Source organism: Microcaecilia unicolor, chromosome 5 (assembly GCF_901765095.1).
Source record: "Microcaecilia unicolor chromosome 5, aMicUni1.1, whole genome shotgun sequence".
Taxonomy (NCBI): domain Eukaryota; kingdom Metazoa; phylum Chordata; class Amphibia; order Gymnophiona; family Siphonopidae; genus Microcaecilia; species Microcaecilia unicolor.
In genome coordinates, this window is record NC_044035.1 from 199,921,859 (window position 1) to 199,949,416 (window position 27,558).

A 27,558-nucleotide genomic window follows, 5' to 3' on the forward strand; every position below is an offset into this window, starting at 1 on the left:
GCAGCATAAAATAGAATGTCCTGGATGATGCCAGATAGACAATGAATAGCCCGAAGGCTATTCATTGTCTATCTGGCGTCATCCAGGATATTCTATTTTATGCTGCTCATGCTGGTTTTTTATGAAGAAGATTCCTTATATTCTTGTTTTGACATATAATTTGATACCGATCTTATTTAAGAAAGATACAGACTAGCCCCTGACGCAGCCCTATTGTTGGGCGAAACACAGCCTGTGTCGGGCTTTTATTTGCACCACTTTTTAATGCTTCTTATTACATTGCTTTCCAATGTTATATTATATTGCATTCTACATGCTTATATTTGTAATTATTTATGTTTGTATAGACTCCTGAGACAGGCACGTTTGTGCCAAAACATGGTACCACGTCGAGTCATCCTCAATAAAAGTTTATAATTTATATTGTGCATCCTTGGTCTGATTTGAATAGCTAGATCCTGTTCCCACTCTTCGCGAAACATACAGGACTTTTTTTTTCTTTGTCTCCATCTACTGGTTGACAGACACAACCCACAGGTTGTGGACTTGTCTGGAAAAAAACCCAGACTCTTAATGCTCCCATTCAGGCTGAGGTGATCTGGGCGATTCATAACAATAAGCTTTATAAAGCACGTGGCCCAGATGGCTATAGAGCAGAATTTTATAGGTTACTGGGGGTTGAAGTTGCATTACCATTCACCACTATGTTTAATAAAATAATAGCTTTGAAAATTTACGATTCACTTTGCATGGCTGAAATGATAGTTTTTCCTAAACAGGGCAAAGATCCATCCTTACTTGGATCATATCACTACTATGTTATGAAGCCAAACTATTAGCAACTGTTGGGGGCAGCTTTACAGAGACTGGATTAGATTCAGGGTTAAGCTTTTGCTAGAAATGACACTATTGTGCTTTTGCTAAAGAAGTTGTAACTTGTAATAGTTAGCTGAGCTGCTGAAGCTTGCCAAAAGGACAGGTTGCCTAGGCAACCAGATAACAGCTATAGCTTGTAGCTTGTGCTGAGTTTCGCTTCTGCCATATGCTTATCAGTATATTCCTTTAGTCTGTGTAATGAAAATGAACTGTGTGTTAAGCTTCTGAGCTGTGTGTTAAGTTTCGATTTCCTGACTTCTGTGTAATCCTTTGTGAACTCAATGCGCATGACTACTGATAAATGCCTATAAATGTCAGTAGCAAATGATACAAGACACGCAGTGTTACTGAAACATTTCAGCTGCGTCACTGCTAGCAATAAAGTTCTCTTGATTTGGATCCGTTGCCTCCAGCCTCTTGATTTACTTGCTGATATCTGGTTACACAACCACTTTGGTGAATCAACTGGCTCAGGTCCTGTCCAAACTCATCACAGCTACCCAGGTGGGCTTTATAAGGAACCAAAGGTGGTTAAAAATATCAGATAGATTTTATCTACCTTATAGACAATACATTCTCAGGGGGAACAATCTCTATTTGTCAGCTGTTACGCAGAAAAGGAATTCGACAGAGTTGCCTGGGGGTTATGCATAGTTCACTCATTAAAAATGGTATTGTTGGGGAATTTGGAGATGCAAATAAAGTTCTTAATGATAATCCAATGGCAACTATGTTGATAGAGTTGTTTCGGATGCCTTTTGTATCCATTGGGGCAACTGACAAGGATGTCTTTTGTCCCTTTTATTATTTATTAGATCGGCTGATCACAGACATATTGGCTAACCCTGATATCTTGGAAATACAGGTAGGGAAACATGAGTTTAAAATTTCAGCTTATGCTGACAATTTATTAGTCCCCCCGGAGTGTCTAAAAAAATATGAGGGTTTGACAAGCTTTAAATTAAATATGTGTAAATCTGAAGCACTAGCAACAATGCCTCAGTTCAGGGAGACTTCCTCAATAGGAAGGCATCAGAATTGTTTAAATACTTGGATATTCAACTCCCTGCTGGTCCCAAATGTTTATACCATTGCAATATTACACACCTACTTCAGCAGACACGACAATTGAAGATTTAGACCCCTCCTTCCACTTTTGTTGCTTGAAAGAATTAACCTCTTTCGTATGACCTTGTTTCCTAAATGGTTGTATATTTTGCAACATGTTCCAATATGGGTTCTACATAAAGCGAAAGCTACATACCTGTAGAAGGTATTCTCCGAGGACAGCAGGCTGATTGTTCTCACGAATGGGTGACGTCCACGGCAGCCCCTCTGATCGGAGATCTTCACTAGCCTGCTGTCCTCGGAGAATACCTTCTACAGGTATGTAGCTTTCGCTTTCTCAGAGGACAAGCAGGCTGCTTATTCTCACGAATGGGGTATCCCATTGGAGTTGTGTCTTCCCTTGTCTATGTCTTTGCTATGTACTGGACTGACGAACATGAGCGTATTCGGGCGGGAAGACGGTCGCGCATGTGCACGCGAGGGCTAGCAAATGCTGTTGCTAGTGAAGTTCTCCGATCGGAGGGGCTAGCCCCCAGGCTCACTCAAAACAACAAACATTAGTCAAATGGGCCTCGCAATGGTGAGGACATAACTGAGATTGACCTAACTTATTCAACTAACTGAGAGTGCAGCCAGGAACAGAATAAAAATGGGTCTAGGGGGGTGGAGTTGGATTCTAAACCCCAAACAGATTCTGCAGCACCGACTGCCCAAACCGACTGTCGCGTCGGGTATCCTGCTGTACGCAGTAATGCGATGTGAATGTGTGGACAGATGACCACGTCGCAGCCTTGCAAATCTCTTCGATAGTGGCTGACTTCAAGTGGGCCACTGACGTTGCCATGGCTATAACACTATGAGCCGAGACATGACCCTCAAGAGTCAGCCCAGACTGGGCGTAAGCGAAGGAGATGCAATCTGCTAGCCAATTAGAGATGGTGCGTTTCCCGACAGCCATTCCCCTTCTATTGGGATCAAAAGAAATAAACATTTGGGGGGACTGTTTGTGGGGCTGTGTCCGCTCCAGATAGAAGGCCAATGCTTGTTTGCAGTCCAATGTGTGCAGCTGGCGTACAGCAGGGCGGGTATGAGGACGGGGAAAGAATGTTGGCAAGACAATTGACTGATTCAGATGAAACTCCGACACCACCTTCGGCAAGAACTTAGGGCGAGTACGGAGGACTAATCTGTTATGATGAAATTTGGTATAAGGAGCACGAGCTGCCAAGGCTTGAAGCTCACTGACTCTGCGAGCTGAAGTAACTGCCACCAAGAAAATGACCTTCCAGGTCAAGTACTTCAGATGGCATGAATTCAGTGGCTCGAAAGGAAGTTTCATCAGCTGGGTGAGAACGACATTGAGATCCCATGACACGGTAGGAGGTTTGATGGGGGGGCTTTGTCAAAAGCAAACCCCTCATGAAGCGAACAACTAAAGGCTGTCCCGAGATCGGCTTACCTTCCACACAGTAATGGTATGCACTAATCGCACTAAGATGAACTCTTACAGAGTTGGTCTTAAGACCAGACTCAGGCAAGTGCAGAAAGTATTCAAGCAGGGTCTGTGTAGGACAAGAGCGAGGATCTAGGGCCTTGCTGTCACACCAGACAGCAAACCTCAGCCCTAGAAAGAAGTAACTCTTTTTAGTGGAATCTTTCCTGGAAGCAAGCAAGACCCGGGAGACACCCTCGGAGAGACCCAAGGAGGCAAAATCTATGCTCTCAACATCCAGGCCGTGACAGCCAGAGACCGGAGGTTGGGATGCAGAAGCGCCCCCTCGTTCTGAGTAATGAGGGTCGGAAAACACTCCACGGTTCTTCAGAGGACAACTCCAGAAGAAGAGGGAACCAGATCTGACGCGGCCAGAAAGGAGCAATCAGAATCATCGTGTCTCGGTCTTGCCTGAGTTTCAGCAAAGTCTTCCCCAACAAAGGTATGGGAGGATAAACATACAGGAGGCCTTCCCCCCAATCCAGGAGAAAGGCATCCGACGCTAGTCTGCCATGGGCCTGAAATCTGGAACAGAACCGAGGGACCTTGTGGTTGGCTCGGGTAGCAAAGAGATCCACCAAGGGGGTGCACCACGCTTGGAAGATCTCGTGGACCACTTTGGAATTCAGCGACCACTCGTGAGGTTGCATGATCCTGCTCAACCTGTCGGCCAGACTGTTGTTTACGCCTGCCAGATATGTGGCCTGAAGACACATGCCGTATCGGCAAGCCCAAAGCCACATTCTGACGGCCTCCTGACACAGAGGGCGAGATCCGGTGACCCCTGCTTGTTGATGTAATACATGGCAAGCTGTTTGTCTGTCTGAATTTGAATAATTTGGTGGGACAGCCGATCCCTGAAAGTCCTTAGAGCATTCCAGACCACTCGTAACTCCAGGAGATTGATCTGTAGACCTTGTCCCTGGAGGGACCAACTTCCTTGAGTGTGAAGTCCATCGACATGAGCTCCCCATCCCAGGAGGGACGCATCCGTTGTCAGCACTTTTTGCGGCTGAGGAAATTGGAAGGGACGTCCCAGAGTCAAATTGGATCGAATTGTCCACCCCTGCAGGGATTGAAGAAAACTGGTGAGCAGCTAGACTACATCCTCTAGATCCCCAGCATCTTGGTACCAATGGGAAGCTAGGGTCCATTGAGTTGATCTCATGTGAAGACGGGCCATGGGAGTCACATGAACTGTGGAGGCCATGTGGCCGAGCAATCTCAACATCTGCCGAGCTGTGATCTGCTGAGACGCCCGCACCTGGGAAATGAGGGACAGAAGATTGTCGGCCCTCGGTTCTGGAAGGTAGGCACGAGCTGTCTGAGAATCCAGCAGAGCTCCTATGAATTCGAGTTTTTGAACTGGAAGAAGGTGGGACTTTGGATAATTTATCACAAACCCTAGTAGCTCCAGGAGTCGAATAGTCATCTGCATGGACTGTAGAGCTCCTGCCTCGGAGGTGTTCTTCACCAGCCAATCGTCGAGGTAAGGGAACACATGCACTCCCAGTCTGCGTAGAGACGCCGCCACTACAGCCAGGCATTTTGTGAACACCCTGGGCGTGGAGGCGTGACCAAAGGGTAGCACACAATACTGAAAGTGCCGTGTTCCCAGACGGAATCGAAGATACTGTCTGTGAGCTGGCAGTATCGGGATATGAGTGTAAGCATCCTTTAAGTCCAGAGAGCATAGCCAATCGTTTTCCTGAATCATGGGAAGAAGGGTGCCCAGGGAAAGCATCCTGAACTTTTCTCAGACCAGATATTTGTTCAGGGCCCTTAGGTCTAGGATGGGACGCATCCCCCCTGTTTTCTTTTCCACAAGGAAGTACCTGGAATAGAGTCTCAGACCCTCTTCTCCCGGTGGCACGGGCTCGACCGCATTGGCGCTGAGAAGGGCGGAGAGTTCCTCTGCAAGTACCTGCTTGTGTTGGAAGCTGAAGGACTGAGCTCCCGGTGGGCAATTTGGAGGCTTTGTGACCAAATTGAGGGAGTATCCTAGCCGAACTATTTGATGAACCCACTGGTTGGAGGTTATGAGAGGCCACCTTTGGTAAAAAAATTTTAACCTCCCCCCGACCGGTAGATCGTCCGGCACGGACACTTTGATTGTGGCTATGCTCTGCTGGTGCCAGTCAAAAGCCCGTCCCTTGCTTTTGCTAGGGAGCTGCAGTGGCTTGTGGAGGCGCACGCTGTTGACGAGAACGAGCGCGCTGGGGTTTGGCCTGGGCAGCAGGCTGGCGAGAAGGAGAATTGTACCTACGCTTATTAGAAGAATAGGTAACAGTCCGCCTTCCCCCATAAAAATGTCTACCAGTTGAGGTAGATGCTGAAGGCGTCCAGCGGGAGAATTTGTCGAAAGCGGTGTCCTGCTGGTGGAGCTGTTCTACCACCTGTTCGACCATTTCTCCAAAAATATTATCCCCCCGGCAAGGAGAGTCCGCTATCCGCTGTTGGAGCCTATTCTCCAGGTCTGAGGCGCGCAGCCATGAGAGTCTGCGCATCACCACACCTTGAGCAGCAGCTCTGGCCGCGACATCAAAAGTATCGTAAACACCTCTGGCCAGGAATTTACGACACGCCTTCAGCTGCCTGACCACCTGCTGAAAAGGCTTGGCTTGCTCAGAGGGGAGCTTGGTCACCAAGTCCGCCAACTGCCGCACATTATTCCGCATATGAATGCTCATGTAGAGCTGGTAGGACTGAATTTTGGAAATGAGCATAGCAGAATGGTAGGCTTTCCTCCCAAAAGAATCCAAGGTTCTAGAGTCTTTGCCCGGGGGCGCCGAAGCATACTCTCTAGAACTCTTGACCTTCTTAAAGGCCAGATCCACCACACCAGAGTCGTGAGGCAACTGAGTCCACATCAACTCCGGGTCCCCATGGATCCGATACTGGGATTCGATCTTCTTGGGAATGTGGGGATTAGTTAGCGGCTTCGACCAGTTCGCCAGCAATGTCTTCTTGAGGACATGATGCATGGGTACTGTGGACGATTCCTTAGGTGGCGAAGGATAGTCCAAAAGCTCAAACATTTCAGCGCTTGGCTCATCCTCCGTAACCACAGGGAAGTGAATGGCCGCAGACATTTCCCGGACAAAGGCCGCGAAAGATAGACTCTCGGGAGGAGAAAGCTGTCTTTCAGGAGAGGGAGTGGGTTCAGAAGGAAGACCGTCAGACTCCTCATCTGAGAAATATCTTTGACCAGTCTTCAAGTCCAAAATTAAAGCCCACCTCTTTACCACTGCTTTTGACTCCTAACCTCTACTCACTTGCCCTGCCCTTTATCCTCACCTCTTTATTCCCTTACCCTTAATTGTTCTGTCTGTCTGCCTGTCTTATCTAGATTGTAAGCTCTTTGAGCAGGGATTGTCTTTTTTGTGTATGGTATACAGCGCTGCGTATGCCTTGTAGCGCTATAGAAATGTTAAATAGTAGTAGTAGTAGAAATATCTGATGTCTTCCTCTGCTTCCCACGAGGCCTCACCATCAGTGTCGGACACCAGTTCATGAACTTCTGTCCGAAGCCGTGTCCGCCTCGACTCCGTAGGAACATGGCCACGGTGGGAGCGTCGCGAGAAAGACTCCCGCACCGGTGGCCATAGAGCTCCCTCTATCGATGTCGTCAGGGAGTCCACCTGGGGAGACAGCCGATGCCGGTATCGCAAGCGGAACCAGTACGGGAGACCTCACCATGGACGAGGGCCCAGCCGTCGCCTCAGTCATTGGTACTGGCGGCGCAAGTACCCCCGGTACCGGAGAAGGGCACAGCAGCTCTTCCAGGATCCCTGGAAGGATGGCCCTGAGGCTCTTGTTCAAAGCGGCTGTCGAGAGAGGCAAGAAATCTGGTACCGGCGACGAGCTGCGAATCTGTCCAGGACACGGAGGCAGTACCGGCCTGTCCACAGGGGAGCGCATCGACACCTCCTGAATGGAGGGTGAGTGGTCCTCCCGATGTCGGCGCTTGGGTGCCGGTGGCACCGGCGACCCAGAGCTCTCGGTACCACGTCTGGAAGGTGACCGATGACGATGCTTCTTTGCCTTCACACGAAGCACATCACCGGTACCGAAGAGGAGGACGTCGAATCCAAACGTCTCCTGTGGGCCGGGTCCGAAAGAGGTCGATGCCGGGAGGCCTGTACCGCAGGAGCCCTCAAGACAGGCTACTTGCGGGCTCACCGCCACCAGCAGGGGAATGGACAGCCCTCACCTGCACTCCGGAAGACAAAGCACCCTCCGACAACATTGATACCACCGATAACCTCGGTATCGAAGACGCTGGATCACCGGCAGAAGAGCTGGGTACCGCAGACGTCGACACACCGGACGATGACCTCGGTACCGCAGACGTCGACGCACCGGACGATGACCTCGGTACCGAAGATGTCGAAGCACCGGACGAGGCCCTGAACAACAGATTCCACTGGGCCAATCTCGCCGCCTGAGTCCGCTTCTTCAAGAAAAGGCAGAGAGTACAGGCCTGGGGGCGATGCTCGGCCCCCAGACACTGAAGGCACGAAACGTGCCTATCAGTGAGGGAGATAGTCCGGCTGCACTGGGTGCACTTTTTGAAGCCGCTGGCAGGCTTCGAGGACATAGGCGGAAAAATCATGCCGGTGAAGTCAAAATTCGCGACGATGGCAAACGGCACAAAAAAATTTAGAAAAAACCCGTATGGGCGGCGAAAAAGGCCGCGCCCAACAACGAAAAAAACTCGACGTAAGGGAAGTTTTTTTTTTTTTTTTTTAACTAAGAGACACACGACGGAAAAAGAGAAAATCGGACACTTCCGAACGGAAGAACGCGGCGAAAAGACGCGAGGGGTCTCCTTGGGGCACAGACCGACCGAAAATAGCCATCCTGAGCCGCAGAAAAAAGAAGACTGACGAACACGAGCGCGTTCGGGCGGGAAGACGGTCGCGCATGCACATGGTGCATGCGCACGTGAGGGCTAGAAAACGCTGTTGCTAGTGAAGATCTCCGACTGGAGGGGCTGCCGTGGACGTCACCCATTCATGAGAACAAGCAGCCTGCTTGTCCTCGGAGAAAGACTTTTATATTTTAAATAAAGAACTAATTAAGTTTTGCTGGGGGAGCAAAAAATCTAAAGTAAAATTTGAATTTCTTTTTGAGAATTGGGAAAGAGGGTGACTTGGACTTACCAATATACATCTCTATAATTTAGCTTATCTATTACAACATATTAGAGACTGGGTATTGGAGACAGAGACACCATGTGTGAAGGAAAAAGAGCTATTTGCACCATTACACCCACATTACCTGTTACAGGCTTCTTCAGGTAAAATTCCACATACCTTTGAATACAATGTTCTTCTGAGACCCCTAAGGGAAGCCTGGAGGGTGCTTATGGTATTTTGGTACCGGCACATATATCCTACAGATTCTTTTATCAGTTACTGGGAATTTAGATTTCCCCTTGGTCTACATGGCGAGGCTTTTAAACGACAGGCAACACATAAGTACATAAGTACATAAGTACATAAGTAGTGCCATACTGGGAAAGACCAAAGGTCCATCTAGCCCAGCATCCTGTCACCGACAGTGGCCAATCCAGGTCAAGGGCACCTGGCACGCTCCCCAAACGTAAAAACATTCCAGACAAGTTATACCTAAAAATGAGGAATTTTTCCAGTCCATTTAATAGCGGTCTATGGACTTGTCCTTTAGGAATCTATCTAACCCCTTTTTAAACTCCGTCAAGCTAACCGCCCGTACCACGTTCTCCGGCAATGAATTCCAGAGTCTAATTACACGTTGGGTGAAGAAAAATTTTCTCCGATTCGTTTTAAATTTACCACACTGTAGCTTCAACTCATGCCCTCTAGTCCTAGTATTTTTGGATAGCGTGAACAGTCGCTTCACATCCACCCGATCCATTCCACTCATTATTTTATACACTTCTATCATATCTCCCCTCAGCCGTCTCTTCTCCAAGCTGAAAAGCCCTAGCCTTCTCAGCCTCTCTTCATAGGAAAGTCGTCCCATCCCCACTATCATTTTCGTCGCCCTTCGCTGTACCTTTTCCAATTCTACTATATCTTTTTTGAGATACGGAGACCAGTACTGAACACAATACTCCAGCTGCGGTCGCACCATGGAGCGATACAACGGCATTATAACATCCGCACACCTGGACTCCATACCCTTCCTAATAACACCCAACATTCTATTCGCTTTCCTAGCCGCAGCAGCACACTGAGCAGAAGGTTTCAGCGTATCATCGACGACGACACCCATGCTTATGTTTCTTCCTTTTTACAGGCTGATGGTACAATGTGATTCTTTCCAAATGTGATCCCAGACCCTGGTCTGCTGGGTTGAGATCTCATTGCTTATATGCAAATTGACCCATTATGTACAAACACTAAGGCCTGCTTGTCTGGGGTGTAAAGGATAAGCTTTCTGTGAATTGCTCCTGTATAGGTCTTATTACAGAATTTACAAACAGATCAAAATAAAATCTCATTTTCACTGTCTAATGTTCTAAATCTGTGGACACCGAATTGGTGTGCATATAGACTTAGCTAGCTGAAAAAGGGACTTTAAAGTAGGTTTGGTAGTTTAACTAGTTATATTTGGCCAGACAAACTTTGTTACTGCAAAAGGTGGCTTAAATGTATCCAACCAATCACAGCTTCCATCCTATCCAAGTTTATAACATTATTAAGAAGAACCAGTATGCACTGAAGATGCAATGAAGACTGACCAACAGGCCAGCATCTTCAGTATTTACTTTAGACGCAATGAAGACTGATCAGAGGCTGTTAGAAACATAGAACAAACGTAGAAAGATAGAAAAATATAGGCAGATAAAGACCATATGGCATATCCAATCTGCTATCTACTCTTCCTATCACTCCCTTAGAGATCCTATGTATTTGTCCCAAGTTCTCTTGAATTCAGATACTGGTTTCATCTACACCACTTCCACCATGAGGCCATTCCACAAATTCACCACCCTTACTGTGTAGTAGTTATTTCCCTCAGGTTACTTCTGAGTCTATCCCGTTTCACCTTCATCCTATGCCACAAAAACTAACACACAAGATGCAGCCTTGGGAACTAATGCCCACAAAGGACAACATAAGAACATAAGAATAGCCATACTGGGTCAGACCAATGGTATCCTGCTTCCAACAGTGGCCAATCCACAAGTACCACATTCCATTCTACCAATCCCAGGGCAAGCAGTGGCTTCATCAATGTTGATCTCAATAACAGACTATGGTGATTTCCTCCAGGAGCTTGTTCAAACCTATTTTAAACCCAGATACACTAACCACTGTTACCACATCCTCCGGCAGCGAGTTCCAGAGCTTAACTACTGAGTAAGAAAATATTTCCACCTAATTGTTTCTGGCAGTCATTTCAACTCTCCTGGGTATTATTGTGCATTGTGCAGCATGTCAACTCTTCTCAGTCGATATTTAATCCATATTTCTTCTGTTGGATGATGTGTCCCCAGTTTTGGGTGCCTGGAATTTTCCCAGCCTTGTTGCTATGCATACATCGGTTGAATTTGAGGGCAGATTTGAAGGAAGATATTCGGCTCAGATCAAGTGGAAGTGACATTTTGGGAAGTGGAGGTGGTTGCTTGCTTAAACAAAAGGGAAGTGATAGGCATTAGTTCTTCTTTTTTTGAACCATTAACCTTGGACACTGCAGACACATTACCCCTGCCTTTCAGTTCTTGGATAAATGTGACTTATTTAGAAACTTTGGCGCGGGCGGATGGAGAGGGGAAGCGAGTGGTCGGGGAAGCTGCGTACTTGGGGCGGGGTGGAGAGAGGAGGTGACGAACCTCGTGGGGAGTGGAAACAGAACTGGGCTTCTGTGATTCGTCAAGTGTGTTTGCTCCACCCTCGACGTCATCACGTTGTGACGCGAGGGCGGGGCAGACACTGAAAGCCAAACCGGATATCTCGGGCGCCTCAAGTTCCGGCTTGAGGCTTCATCGAACGTTGGAGGTGCCTTTTATATATATAGATATAAGCTACAACGCTTTGGGAATAGGGCGGGGCGCCTGCTGACTAGGGTAATAAAGAACGGGGGGGGACCCCGGGTGGTAGCTGAACTACGGGATGAGAGAGGCAGACTTACTGTAATGCAAAAAGAAATAGGGCAAATTTTCACCAGATACTATGCCTCACTCTACTCGCCTGAAGCGCCACCAAATGATAGCTTGGTACAAGATTACTTAGCAAAGGCGGGGCTCTCAACACTGTCACTCGAGGAATTAGCCGCCCTTAATGTCCCACTGAATTTAACTGAACTACAACAGGCAAAGGGTTAAAGCAGCGCTCCGCGCCAGGCCCTGATGGCTACACAGGGGAATATTATAAAACATTGCCCCAGGAGCCACAAGTAGCACTGCTGGAATATTATGAAGAGGTGATAGCGAAAGGGGTGTTTCCGAGATATGCAAACTCAGCCTTAATTACGTTAATACCTAAACCAGGAAAACCATTAAATAGAGCGGAGGACTTTAGGCCAATATCATTAATAAATGTTGATATTAAACTGTTGGCAGGGATACTTGCAAAAAGACTAGCAGAGTAACTACCGAAATTGATTAGTACAGAACAAGTAGGATTTGAGCGAAATAGGCAGGCAACACAATGTCCGTCGCTTATTGTTGGCAATGTCGAGTTGTCACGAAAGGAAGGAACCATCAGTAGTAGTGAGTATGGACGCCGAAAAGGCGTTCGACAGGGTGGGATGGGGATACTTATTTCAGACTATGAATGCGATGGGGATAAAGGGCTGGTTCGTACAGGCAGTTAAATCGCTCTACAGTAGACCGGGAGCAAGTGTGCTTGTAAATCGGATAGGAGAGAAAGAGTTTGAGATTAGGAGGGGAACCAGGCAAGGCTGTCCCCTCTCCCCCGCCCTCTTTGTGATGTCCCTAGAGCCACTACTACGTACATTAATGAGCCATGAAACTATCTCAGGGGTATCAGTGGCGGACCAGACTGTAAAGGTGTTGGCCTTTGCTGACGACCTGCTGTTAACAATAACAGATCCGCCTAGCTCCATGGAAACATTGTTAAAAGAAATAGAGAGATTTGGTAGGATTTCGGGCTTTAAGCTAAATCTAACCAAGTCGTCAGCTCTGGAGGTGGTGCGGGGAGAACACCAAGGGTGGAAAAATAAATTCCCCATCACTTGGGAAGAGAATTTAATTAAATATTTGGGAGTGCGCATCCCCGCAGATCTTACCCAATTATATGAACTTAACCTGCAAAAGTTGCTTAGTGAAACTAAACTGAGGCTACAGGCTTGGAGCGCACTCCCTGTGTCCTTGTTGGGGAGGATTGCACTGTTTAACATGGTCATTGCCCCGAGATGGATTTATATATTCCAAACAGTCCCATTATACTTGAGAAGGAGGGATGAGCGACTTTTGAACCAGCATTTACAACAGTTCCTTTGGAAAGGGAAAAAAGCTCGCCTCCCAATTTCTTCTATAAGTATGCCAGTGGAATACAGGGGGCTGGGACTTCTAAATATACGGTTTTTGAATATTGCTAGTGGCATGAGGCACATAAATGATTGGTATAGGCACACAAGTGACTACACTAATACATCCATGGAGCTGGGCTTAACTCCGGGGATTCATTTTAGTTGCTACTTGCATAGCACCGGTACACCCATGCCAAATATCCTGAAATATTCTGGGATCATGAACACTGCGAAAGCGGTTTGGGGATGGGTGTGCCGTTTGCATCATTTTTCGACAAAGATAACACCTTATTTAACTATATGTGATAATCCCGCCTTTGTCTCGGGACAATTATATAATGCCTTCCGGTAAAGGAATTGTGTATCTGCTCCAGGTGGTGACTAGAGAGGGCAAAATTAGGCCATTCTCTGACCTACAAGAAGAATATACCCTGCCAGACAGGGATCACTTTTATTATGGATAATTAAAGCACTATATATCATCCCTGCCATGGACATCACTGACAAAGGACGTGCAGGAGGAGCTCTCGGCGGCCTTTTCGCTGGAATCCCAACAAAAGGTGCTTATGTCATATCATCATAGACACATACGAGACACGGCCCTGGAGTTAGAATATCACAGACTGGCGCAACAGTGGTCAACAGATTTACAAGAGGTGGTTACAGCACAGCAGTTGAAAACTCATATCTTGCAGATACAACAAGTCACAGACTTAGCGGTACACTGGGAATTACAGTATAAGATGGCTTTACGTCTGCACATCCCACCGAAGAGAGCATTTTATATGGGATTATCACCCTGGGGGGAATGTCTAAAGTGTGGCGCTGATGGAGCAACTTTAGGTCACATGTACTGGTCCTGCGTGGGTATCCAGAAGTTCTGGAAGCAGATTATACTTAATGTGACCAGGATATGGGGTCAGCAGTGACACTATGATTTGTTTTTGCTCTTTGGACAACCTAAACTGGGGACAAGGCCTAGAAAAGGATATACCGCATTTGCACTGCGAGCGATAATTGTTGGCAAGCAGACATTATTATCTGAATGGATATCATGTCGGTATCCTACATGGCAACAGTGGCGGACTCGTATGGTATTTTTGTTGCGTATGGAACGTATGGCCATAAAAGATCTTAACTCAAAGATGGGAAAAAAATTTCAACAGAGATGGCATCCGTTTTGGGACACCTGCAGCACGTAGTTATCTGCTAAACTTTTGAAACCTTTTGCATTATAGGACAGGAAAGAGGAAGTTGGGCTGGGGTTGGAATAGGGCCGGTGAGGGGAGGGTATGAAGACTCAGGAATGGAGACAGAAAATGTGATGTGTTAATTGTTGATTGTTATGTTGTCTCAGCTGACGAATGTATCACACATGAAATAGGGGAGGGAGGCATGGGAACAAAAAAAAAAAAGAAATAACTTAAGGTAAGTGAGAATGTTGAAATCATAGAAAATCTGTAAGCACATGCTTTCGATTCTGTTACTATTATGTTCAATAAAAATAATTTAAACATAAAAACTTTCTACTTGGAAGAAACATAGCTTCTGTCTTTTCTGTCACCCCATATCTTGGGGGTGGCTGGTCCACTGTATCTTGGGGTGGGTGTAAGGAGGCAGAAACCCTATTGGTATATTTCTTATGGTAAGTAGAAATATCAGAGAAAGAATTACCACATATTATAGCCTGAGGCTGGGTGGTTAGCAGAGGGGACCATATAACCTCAGACTCCACTATAAACAAAATGCTGGTTCCTCCCACGACCAAAGGGCTTGCATTTGGTCGTTTCTGAGATGCACGTCCATTATCACTGAAAATCAGAAAAGACCAAGTCTAGGGACGACCAAATTTCAGTATTTGGGCGTCCTTGACTGTATTATCGAAATGAAAGATGGACGTCCATCTTATTTCGAAAATACGGGTTTCCCCGCCCCTGGATGGGGATGTCTTGCGAGGACATCCAAATCGAAACGAGGACGTCCCTTTCGATTATGCCCCTCCACATCAACCGGCTCACCTTTACCCACGTTTATTTATGCCTTCAGGTATTTATATTAAAGCCATATCCTAAAAGTGAGGCAAAGCAATACAAATCACTAGGATTGCTCTGAAAATGTTCATACGTAGGTTATGTCAGCAGTATGGAACAGATTATCAAGAAATATGTTCACCAGCATTGAAAATGAGAACTCCCAGGGCTCTGTTTACTAAGGTGCATTAGCATTTTTAGCACATTGTAAAAATTAGCGTGTACTAATGCTAGAAACATCCATATTTATTTATTTATTGCATTTGTACCCCACATTTTCCCACCTATTTGCAGGCTCAATGTGGCTTACAGAGCCCTGTTATGGCATTGCTTTCAGAAACATTTGGTGGTGCAAAAGATTAGAGATGGTAAGGAAGTTCTGAACAGGTAGGTATAGATTAGGGATGGTAAGGGAGATCTGAGCAGGTAGGTATAGAAAGATGACTTTCGGCCTGGGTAGTATTGGCGAGGTGGCATAGTTAAGTTAAGGGTTTCCTTTGTAGGCCTGATTGAAGAGATACGTCTTCAGAGATTTACGAAAGTTAGATATGTCGTCGATTGTTTTCAGATTAGTTGGTAGTGCATTCTATATCTGTGTGCTCATGTAAGAGAAGGTGGTCGCATGTATAAGCTTGTATTTTAGTCCTTTACAGCTGGGGAAGTGTAGATTAAGAAATTTGCGGGAAGATCTTTTGGCATTTCTGGGAGGCAGGTCTACAAGGGTTTACATGTAGGTCGAGGCGTCACCATGGATGATTTTGTGTACAATCGTGCAGATCTTGAATGTGGTACGTTCCTTAAGTGGGAGCCAATGGAGCTTCTCTCTTAAGGGTTTTGCACTTTCATATTTTGTTTTTCCATATACGAGTCTGGCGGCAGTATTCTGGGCTGGTTGGAGTTTCTTGATAGTTTGTTCCTTGCAGCCAGCGTATAGTGCGTTGCAATAGTCCAGGTGGCTTAGTACATTGACTGTACCAGGTTACGGAAGATGGATCTCGGGAAGAAAGGTTTTACTCTTTTAAGTTTCCACATGGAGTGGAACATCTTTTTCGTTGTATTCTGCACATGGGTGTCGAGTGTGAGGTTTCGATCTATAGTGACTCCAAGAATTTTCAAGTTATTTGAGACGGGGAGAGAGAAGTTTGGTGTATTTATGGTGGTGAAGTTATTTGTGTTATGTTGTGAGGTGAGTACAAGACATTGTGTTTTTTCTGCATTATGTTTTAACTGGAATGCATCTGCCCAGGAGTGCATGATTTGGAGGCTTTGGTTGATCTCGTTGGTGATTTCATTTAGCTCGTGTTTAAACAGGATGTATATCATGACATCATCTGCATATATGTTGGGGTTGAGGTTTTGATTGGCTAGTAATTTGGCTAATGGTATCATCATTAGGTTGAAGAGGGTTGGTGAAAGGAGGGATCCTTGGGGGACTCCACATTCAGGTGTCCATGGGGCTGATGTGTCCGCCTTCGTAGTTACTTGGTATGATCTTGTGGTCAGGAATCCTTTGAACCATCTAAGAACTTTACCTCTAACTCCGAAATATTCTAGTATATGTAATAGTATTCCATGATTGACCATGTCAAAAGCACTGGACATGTCGAATTGTAGGAGGAGTATGTTATTGCCAGTTGCAACTGCTTGTTTAAATGTGTTCACTGCAGACACTAGTACAGTTTCAGTGCTGTGGTTCGACCGAAATCCTGATTGGGACTCATGTAGAATTGAGTATTTATTTAGATAGTCCGTGAATTGTTTCGTCACTATGCCCTCCGTGAGTTTGGTTATGAGTGGGATAGATGCTACAGGATGATAGTTAGTTAGATCCATTGTGTTTTTCTTAGCATCTTTAGGTAGTGGAGCAAGTAGAATATTTCCTTTATCCGTGGGGAAGAGGCCATTTTGTAGCAAGTAGTTCAGGTGTTTCGTGAGGTCTGTTTTGAATTGTTGGGGGGCTGATCTAATAAGGCTAGTGGGGCAAGCATCTCATTTGCATTGGGACTTGGCATATTTTCCCAGCGATTGTGAGACGTCGTCAAGCGAGATTGTGTCAAAGTTGGTCCATGATCGGTCTGCTGGGTATTCTCCAGATATTGGGTCTAAACACTCAAGGAGGTTTGTATAATCAGTTGTGTTGGTAGGTATCATGGATCGTAACTTTATAATTTTTTCTTTGAAGTAATTTGCAAGATTATATGAAGATGGGGTATCTGTGTTGTTAGAGGTAATCGGTGTGGTATTTAGTAGTCTGTTTATGAGTAGGAATAGTTTGTGTGTATTCTTGTAGTTTGGTCCGATTTTGGTTTTATAATATGTTCTTTCGTTTGTCTAATGGCATATTTGTATTTTCTTTGTAGTAGTTTCCAGTCTTTGAATGTGATTTCGTCTTTTTTCTTGTTCCATGCTCGTTCTAGTCTTCTGACTTGTGTTTTTAGTTCTTTCAGTTCTTCGTTGAACCATGGTATTGAGTTATTTCTATGTGAGGTTCTGGTTTGAAGCGGTGCTATATTGTCTAGCACCATTCTGCATCTGTTGTCCCATTCACGAAGAAATTGGGGTGAGTCTGTAGGTGCAGTCCATTCGTCATTATAGAATTGTTGCCAAAATCTTATCGGATCTATTTTGCCTCTTGTTGTATAGGTTTGTTGTTCTTGTTTTTGTTGTGCATTTTTTATTCGCCAGTGAAGGGAGATGTTTGCTCTGTAGTGGTCGGACCATGGTAAAGCTGTCCATTTTGTGTCTCTGAGTGTGAAATTTGGTTCTGATGATAATTTGCGAGTGATGATATCTAATGTGTGTCCTTTATTGTGGGTGGGTTGCATGTTTAGCCAATGGAGCTCCCATAATTGGAGGAAGTCTTTGCATTCGCATACATTGCTGAGGTTGGTATCCTCGAGGTGAAGGTTGATATCGCTTGCTATCAGGAGGTTTTGGGTGGAAACACAGGTGTTTGATATGAAATCCATAAAGAGTGTTTGGGAGTCTTGCCAGTTGCTTGGTGGGTCTGTAAAACAGGATGAGGTTTAGGTGGTAGTGTAGGGTTGGGTGGTTGATTCTTTCTGAGGCTACTTCAAGTTGAGGAAGAATGGATTCTGCTGTTGTTGTGACTGTGAATTGGGAATTATAGATTATGGCTATGCCTCCTCCTCTTTTTCCGTTCCTTGTCCAGTGGGTAATTTTGTACCCTGCGGGGGCAGAGCTCTAACATTATGGGGTCTTTGGAGTCATGTATCCAAGTTTTGCTAATAAGTAGGAAGTCGAGATTGTCAGATGTGATCCAGTCGGTTATTGTCGTAGTTTTGTTAACTACAGATCTGGTATCTATATATCCTATTTGAATTGGTTGGTGGGGTTTGGTTGGGTTTGATGTTGTGATGATTTCTATCAGTTGTCTGTCTTTTTTGTATATGGGTTTGTTGGGTCCCTTCTTTCCTTTCTGTTGATAGTTTCCGTGGGTAGTGGGTTTTCCGTGCCATTTTTTGATCTTTTGGGTAGATGTAATGTGTATGGGTTCATAAGTACATAAGTAGTGCCATACTGGGAAAGACCAAAGGTCCATCTAGCCCAGCATCCTGTCACCGACAGTGGCCAATCCAGGTCAAGGGCACCTGGCACGCTCCCCAAACGTAAAAACATTCCAGACAAGTTATACCTAAAAATGCGGAATTTTTCCAAGTCCATTTAATAGCGGTCTATGGACTTGTCCTTTAGGAATCTATCTAACCCCTTTTTAAACTCCGTCAAGCTAACCGCCCGTACCACGTTCTCCGGCAACGAATTCCAGAGTCTAATTACACGTTGGGTGAAGAAAAATTTTCTCCGATTCGTTTTAAATTTACCACACTGTAGCTTCAACTCATGCCCTCTAGTCCTAGTATTTTTGGATAGCGTGAACAGTCGCTTCACATCCACCCGATCCATTCCACTCATTATTTTATACACTTCTATCATATCTCCCCTCAGCCATCTCTTCTCCAAGCTGAAAAGCCCTATCCTTCTCAGCCTCTCTTCATAGGAAAGTCGTCCCATCCCCACTATCATTTTCGTCGCCCTTCGCTGTACCTTTTCCAATTCTACTATATCTTTTTTGAGATACGGAGACCAGTACTGAACACAATACTCCAGGTGCGGTCGCACCATGGAGCGATACAACGGCATTATAACATCCGCACACCTGGACTCCATACCCTTCCTAATAACACCCAACATTCTATTCGCTTTCCTAGCCGCAGCAGCACACTGAGCAGAAGGTTTCAGCGTATCATCGACGACGACAACCAGATCCCTTTCTTGATCCGTAACTCCTAACGCGGAACCTTGCAAGACGTAGCTATAATTCGGGTTCCTCTTACCCACATGCATCACTTTGCACTTGTCAACATTGAACTTCATCTGCCACTTGCACGTCCATTCTCCCAGTCTCGCAAGGTCCTCCTGTAATCGTTCACATTCCTCCTGCGACTTGACGACCCTGAATAATTTTGTGTCATCGGCGAATTTAATTACCTCACTAGTTATTCCCATCTCTAGGTCATTTATAAATACATTAAAAAGCAACGGACCCAGCACAGACCCCTGCGGGACCCCACTAACTACCCTCCTCCACTGAGAATACTGGCCACGCAATCCTACTCTCTGCTTCCTATCTTTCAACCAGTTCTTAATCCATAATAATACCCTACCTCCGATTCCATGACTCTGCAATTTCTTCAGGAGTCTTTCGTGCGGCACTTTGTCAAACGCCTTCTGAAATCCAGATATACAATATCAACCGGCTCCCCATTGTCCACATGTTTGCTTACCCCCTCAAAAAAATGCATTAGATTGGTGAGGCAAGACTTCCCTTCACTAAATCCGTGCTGACTTTGTCTCATCAGTCCATGTTTTTGTATATGCTCTGCAATTTTATTCTTAATAATAGCCTCCACCATCTTGCCCGGCACCGACGTCAGACTCACCGGTCTATAATTTCCCGGATCTCCTCAGGAACCCTTCTTAAAAATCGGAGTAACATTGGCTACCCTCCAGTCTTCCGGTACTACACTCGATTTTAGGGACAGATTGCATATTTCTAACAGTAGCTCCGCAAGTTCATTTTTTAGTTCTATTAATACTCTGGGATGAATACCATCAGGTCCCGGTGATTTACTACTCTTCAGCTTGCTGAACTGACCCATTACATCCTCCAAGGTTACAGAGAATTTGTTTAGTTTCTCCGACTCCCCCGCTTCAAATATTCTTTCCGGCACCGGTGTCCCCCCCCAAATCCTCCTCGGTGAAGACCGAAGCAAAGAATTCATTTAATTTCTCCGCTACGGCTTTGTCCTCCTTGATCGCCCCTTTAACACCATTTTCGTCCAGCGGCCCAACCAACTCTTTGGCCGGTTTCCTGCTTTTAATGTATCTAAAAAAATTTTTACTATGTATTTTTGCTTCCAACGCTAATTTCTTCTCAAAGTCCTTTTTTGCCCTCCTTATCTCCGCTTTGCATTTGTATGTGTGGGTTATGTATTGTGGGGATATTATTATCTGTGAGCGAGGATGTGAGTGCATGGTGGATTAGGGAGAGACCATAAATAATTAGGAGTATTTTGCTAGTCTTCATGTTTGTGTTGTTTGTTCAATGCAGCGGAGCTGGTGAGAGTTAGTATTCAGCTGTGCTTAACCAAGGTGTGATGTTATAGGGTGTATAGAGAGCATTTAAAGCATTATAGGATAAAGGTGATAGGTTCAGCAAACTTTACAATGGAATAATGACTTTAGACTATTGTCCTGTCTAATTACGTAAGATATTAACTACAGCATTGATTCAAGAAGTCACTAGGTAGAATAAGAATTAAAGGACATGTAAAAGCATTTACAGCATTAGCGGATAGGATCATTATACATTTCAATGAAGCACTGATTTTAAGCTGTTATCCTACTTATTTACTTAAAATACTGACTGAAGCACTATTTCAAGAGGTCACTCATCATGCTATATAACAGAAGTCCACAATGAGGTATTCAAAACGCTTCAGTTTTAATTTTGCTTACGAGCAGTAGTTTTGTCTGGGCTCGAACGTTGGAGCTGGGCTGGCGGGGATCTCTCGTCGGGTCTGGAGCAAATTTATACTGGCTGTAGGTATCTTCCTTGAGAAAAACTGCAGTTACTCGTTTCTATCGGGATGTTCGAGCTGCGGTTGTGGGTAGGTTCCAACGTCCGGTTCTGGTGGCTCTGAGGTCTTAAAAGTTGGGAACCGCTTTCAGCATCGATCCGTCCGGTGAAGTTGTCTGCAGGGTTCTCTTTGGTGATCTGGGCTCGGGACGTCCTCCCTGTAGTTCTTGGTGAGATCGTGCGTTCGGGTGCGGTGGGAGTTGTGGCCCGTTCGGGCTGATCCGTGGCCCTGGAGCTGGGAGGTGTTGTGGAGGGACGCCCGGGTGTCCAGGCCTTGGCGGCGCTTTCCACTCTAGCTCCCTGGGAGGTCGTCTGCTTGGGTTGGCAGTGACTGACTGTGAGGCTTCCAGATTTTTTGCGCGTGGCCTCCAGACACATTGTTATCGTTCTAGGCTCCTTCCTTATCAGTCCCTGAAGCGGCAGTACCGTGCCCCACTGGTCAGGGGTCTGCTTCTACCGGCCGCGTGGTTGGGCTCGTTTCTGGCCGCAAGGTCAGATTCACAAGGTTGCAGGTCAGATGCTCCCGTTCAAGGCTCCTTCTCGATCGGTCTCCGGAGCAGCCGCTCCATGCCCTTCTGGTTAATGGGTCCCCTTCTGCCGGCCGCCTGGTTGGGCTCGCCGCTGGCCGCGTGGTCAGGGTTGGTTGCAAGTTGTACTTGGGGTGGCCGCCCGAAGCTGTGAGACACAGCTATGGCTCATCTCTGTTACTTTCTTGCTCTTGGTCCCTCGGTTCACTCTGCGGCCGTGGTATGGAGGGCTAGACTGGTGTGGGAGCACTTCTGGTCTGGGAGCTCCTCACCAGTGCTTCTGTTCGTCGGCCATCTTACTAATATTTACATATATTCCTATGGGTGTCTCTTGGGTTAGCACATGCTAAAAACGCTACCATGCCTATAGCGTAAACAGGGTCCCTAGTCTATTGATGGCATCAGCAAATAAAGAAAATCTTTTTTTTTTTTTAACTTTCCTTTTCCATAGCAGAAAATGAATATATTTCTACAACTGCCATAAAAAATGAAAACAAACAAAAAAAAAACCCAGACAACTGCTCGGTCCAGCACCTCTCCCACTACTTTAGTTGATCAATTATAGAAAACATTCTATTGTACAAAATCCTTGAACTACTATAAGTTTCTTCTATGGAATACTGCTCTAGAATTAGATGGAGAAATAGATTTCAAGTTTTCTACACAGTATTATTAAGCACTTTACTGAGTACCAGACCAGTTCCCTATCGATTTACTTCCAAGACAATGTAGGGTCCAAAAGAGAGCAGGGGATACTTTGGAGTGGAGCAGCACCCTAATGGCTAGAGCAGTGGGTTGATAACCAGGAAAGCCCAGATAGAATTCCACTGCAGCTTCTTTTGATCTTGGGCATGTCACTTAGCTCTCCATTGCCTCACATGAAAACTTAGATTGCGAACCCTCAAGAGACAGAAAACTACCTAATGTACACTACTTCAATTGCTTTTAAGCTTGCAGGTAATACATATGAATTAAAATAAATAAATCCTTTGATTCTCTCCTTCTTGTAAAAAAAAAAAAAAATGATTATAGTAGTCTTACCATCTATGCTGTACAAATCCAAAGTGCCTCCATCCATCTTGCCCCATGGAGGAACAAGGTAAAGAATAAAGGCTATTCGCCGTCCTTCTAACTCATCATCATGACAAAGCAGGATATCTGCAAAAACAAACGTGTTCATACAATCAGTCACAAAGAAGAACATCCACATCATGACTGCACTTATTACTCAAAAGTCTTTGGGTGTTGTGCCAAGATTCAGAACAATGATAGAGGCTAGGGGATTTATCTATTCTATAGACACTTCTGTGCCACAGTATAAAATGATCTCTCCTCCATCTACCAGGTCAAAGAATTCTCATAAATGTATTACCTGAAAATTATTTCCTCTCAGAATGTATTTCTGGCTGCTTAATTCAGTATACCTTTTTAAAATGCTGTTTTAAGGAGGTCATGTGATTTGATGAGTCAAGGCAAGACAATAGGTGTCTTCACCCAAATCCCCTCTTCCTCTTAATCACTGAGCATTCAACTGGGTTTAGAAGAGGCACTGGATGCATTCATGGGAAATGTAGGATTTTCACTACTCCTTTTGGGAATCAGCACATTCTATGAAACTTTAAAAAGAGATGGTTAATAACCAAAATTGGGGGGTGGTATTTTTAACTGGAATATAGGTATTTTCTGTAGCTTGACCTGTTTTAGGCAGCCAGAATAGCTAGGCCTCTGGTTTGTCTAAGTGGAAAGAACCAGGCTGGTTGTTTGCTCCAATTTGGAATAGTGAGAAGTACACAGTTCTAAGAAATAAGACATATGTTAAACTGACCCTCCTTGACAAGAGAGAAAACATCCATGGATGAGAATGGTATGGGATTTGCGTTACAAGACGTATGAGGAGAGACTTGCTGAACTAAACATGTACACTCTGGAGGAAAGGAGAAACAAGGGTGATATGATACAGACGTTCAAATATTTGAAAGGTATTAATCCGCAAACGAACCTTTTCCGGAGATGCGAAGGCGGTAGAACAAGAGGACATGAAATGAGATTGAAGGGGGGCAGACTCAAGAAAAATGTCAGGAAGTATTTTTTCACGGAGAGAGTAGTGGATGCTTGGAATGCCCTCCCGCAGGAGGTGGTGGTAATGAAAACGGTAACGGAATTCAAACATGCGTGGGATAAGCATAAAGGAATCCTGTGCAGAAGGAATGGATCCTCAGGAGCTTAGTCGAGATCGGGTGGCAGAGCCGGTGGTGGGAGGCGGGGCTGGTGGCTGGGAGGCAGGGATAGTGCTGGGCAGACTTATACGGTCTGTGCCAGCGCCAGTGGTGGGAGGCAGGGATAGTGCTGGGCAGACTTACACAGTCTGTGCCAGAGCCGGTGGTTGGGAGGCAGGGCTGGTGGTTGGGAGGCGGGGATAGTGCTGGGCAGACTTATACGGTCTGTGCCCTGAAGAGCACAGGTACAAATCAAAGTTGGGTATACACAAAAAGTAGCACATATGAGTTTTCTTGTTGGCCAGACTGGATGGACCGTGCAGGTCTTTTTCTGCTGTCATCTACCTTGGATGGATGCTCCTGATAGGCATCAGATGTATTTTCAGGCAACATCCCACGGGGTGGAAAACAAGTTGTTTTTCTCATAGCTTGCACAGTAAAATTCTACAATTTGCAAGCAAAATAGTATAAAAGGTCAGACTGACCAATGTGGGAGAGAGACACCCACTGAGCCTCTCACTCTGACCCAGAGGAGGTGGAAAGAAGAGGAGGAGGGTAGATGATCGGAGGCACTGCACGAAAGTGAACTGAAGAGGCTGAAGAAGGGGAGAGTAAGTGCGGCAAGGTGGTGAAAGCTGAGAACCTGACCAACTGGAGAGTGTCCAACCTCAAGGAAAGAGGTTTGCTGTTTCACAAAGAGTCCTGAAAGGTTACTCAGTATTCAATAAAGGGGGTTTTGGGCCTGAGAAAACCCTGAGCAAGAGGTTTGTCTGAAACCCTGCCCGATCGAATAGCTACTTCACTAGCTCTCACCCCAAATAGCTCCCTGTGAGTTAACTGGCAGCTCATATCAGTTCAGGTCAGTGTGACTGTAAGGGGTAACTTTTACTGTAGCTTTTATTGAACCTGGAGATTCAGGACTTTTTGCTATAAACTACACTGTATTGTGCTTGGCTAAAGGAAATTTTAACTTGTAACTGAACTGAGCTACAGCTCCTTGTGAACAGGATGCTATGGAAACCAGATAAGATAAGGGCCCTAACTTGCTGAGTTTCATTTCTGCCTAAGATCCTTTGTCTGTGAACTATGTGTAGAGATAAGTTTCGATTTCCTGAGTTCTGTGTAATAGCTTGTATGAACTCAATGCGCATGACTGCTGATAAAAGTGTATAAGTATCTGTGGCAAATGATACACGTCACGCAGTATCCTGAGACTTAACTCAGTGCTGTGTCTTGGCTGCCAATAAAAGTTTGCTTGCTTTAGATCTATTTGCCTCCAGTCTCATGATTGACTGCTAATTTTCCTGTTACATTTTGCCGAGCCAGCCAGGAGACTCGGGGTCAAATGAGGATTTTCCTCCCCCTCCGGAGCTTAGTCGCGCCGAGACAGGCGACTCCTCCCCAGCCGGCCGGTGAGTGCGCACCACTGAGTTCAGTGTCTGTCGGCCTTGAGGAGGAGCCGTATGAGACTGACCGACGGGCTCAAGGCTGTGTGATCCAAGCAAAGCAAACTTCTGTCTCCGGAACATCCTGAATCTCGAGACCAGCCAGCCAGCAGCAGTGTCCTCAGCCAGAAGCCAGGCGAGTATACTCGGGGTAGCAGACCGGCCCGTTAAAGGATCGAAGAGGGGCTTGATCACCCCCTTCTGGGTGCCAAGTACGGGCTAGGTCCATGACGGACTAGTGGCTCCCGAAACTCACCTGCGGCAGGGAGGGAAACCGGGAGGACGGGTTTCCTGTTGTGTGTGAAAGAGTGTGATTGGCACCGTATCCCAGCCGGTGCGACTGAAATACCTTACGTGTCCGGTGGAAGGGGACCCCTTACCCCTCCACCAACCCTTTCCCCTTTTCTGTCTACTATCCTTTCGTACTCAGGCCAGAATGGGCGGGGGTGGGTCCACACCCTTAGACCTAATGACAGAACACTTTAGTGAAGTGTTCAACCAGAAACTGTGATGCCAGGTCATGTGGCCAGGACTCGGCCAGATAGTTGACTGTGCCACCCTAATGACATACCGTATATAGAGGCCTCGATCAAGGTTATCAGGGGATCCTCCGGAACTGTAAAATTATTGAATCCTGTGGGAAAAGCTGCAGGGTTGAAGAATCTCTCGGTAAAGTGCTAGGTGGTAACTGCGGTCTCTAGTATGAATACAGGTGAGCTGTGTGTGGACGCGTCGGCTGCATAAGGGTGCATGCCTGGGATTTTGATAGACATCTGTACGTATATATATTTTCTGTTGATTTGAGTTCTCGAATATTTTGATTGAGGGTAGGAAATGGATTGTGTCTTTTAAAATAGTGTGCAACAGTGATTCCTTAGTGCAGAAAGGCCTTGTAAATAATTGTTAACGTTGGAGTAGGATGACAACTCAGTATCTGTAGTTTGCTTAAGTACAGTTCTGTTCTTCCTTTGTACTTGGCTGTTTGTGAAAGGGTTAACAGCTTGTCATGGCATTTTGTTACTGTTTGCTTTGGAATGCAGGGGGGGAAAGAGTGTGTTGGAGGAGTTTTGCAGAATGCAGGACTTTCTCATTTAGCAGGAAAAAGGAGGAGTTTTTTTTTTTGTTGCAGTCTGTGTTCCTTGATTCACTTGCATAAAAGATAGCCTTACTTGGCTGTGCTGTTATTTCAAGCAAAGTTCCTTTTCTCTTTCCTCTTTCTCATCATCAATGTGTGTGTGAGTGCAGACTGGCATTCTATGTGGGCGTTTTCCTTTCAATACACTGTTTTTCCTGCCTTGTAATGCTTTATTTTATCTGTGCAGCATGAGTTAATTGCCTTTTGCATTTGTGCTGCTATAATAAAGCCATGTGTAACTAAGCGAGAGAGAGAGAGAGAGAGAGAGAGAGAGAAAAAGAAAGAGAGAATTTGTTTCCTCCCCGTTTCTGCACAGATACATTCATTTTAAACAGACACTGCATTCCTCTATGTGTGGGTATGGAAAAAGGTCCAGTTTGTGCTTTTCTTCAGGGACATATCAGCTGCCTGTAGCCGTGTTCCCTTGCCTTTGATTAAGTACAATAACGGGTAGTGTTTTAAGAACCTTATGCAAGTCTTAAGGGTCTCGCGGGCTGTGCAAATCACGGGATGCGCTTTCCCAAGTTATTCATAAAACTTGCAGACTATTTCTTGCCTAATCTCTGTATCTACCTCAGTAGGATTTGTACAATAAAAGTTTGTCTAGTGAAATACCTAACATGTCTATCTATGTATGTTCTATACCCCAGCACTTCAGGGAAATAAGTTTTTTTTATGTTTTATGCAGTTGTTTGCTTGCCTGATGATGTCACTCTTCTTTCTAATATTGATGACTTGCTCCCTCTGTTGACCCTTGTGTGCATTACAGTTCGCATAGTAAAACTTTAAATTGTGTTTTCCAGGACCTCTTTCTCAAATTGAGTTATCCAACAATTGGAGCTTTTTTAATTTGTATACCCTGTGGTATTGCATTAATATTTTCTTTTGCAGCCTGGTGTTTGATAATGTGATTTATGCAAGGAATCGTTTGTTTACTAATGTGTTTAATTCATCATGCTCTTGATAAACATATATCTGTGTTACTGTACCGTGGGTAATTGAGACTACCAGATATTGCCCCCCCCCCCCCTTTCCAGGGTAAAGGAATAGCCGAATGTTCAGATTAAGAACTTGTTAACATTTTTAATGTACCTTGAATGGGAATGCTTTGTGCTGCTATAGA

At 45.4% G+C, this 27,558-nt stretch overlaps 1 protein-coding gene across 1 annotated transcript in view; it reads right to left on the reverse strand.

Annotated features, from left to right (window-relative positions):
* OGFOD1 (2-oxoglutarate and iron dependent oxygenase domain containing 1) overlaps positions 1-27,558 on the reverse strand; it is a 683,818-nt gene that overhangs the window by 442,856 nt on the left and 213,404 nt on the right. Inside the window, 1 exon segment of the mRNA XM_030203703.1 lies at positions 22,681-22,797. Within this exon segment, the coding sequence (XP_030059563.1) occupies positions 22,681-22,797 (117 nt within the window).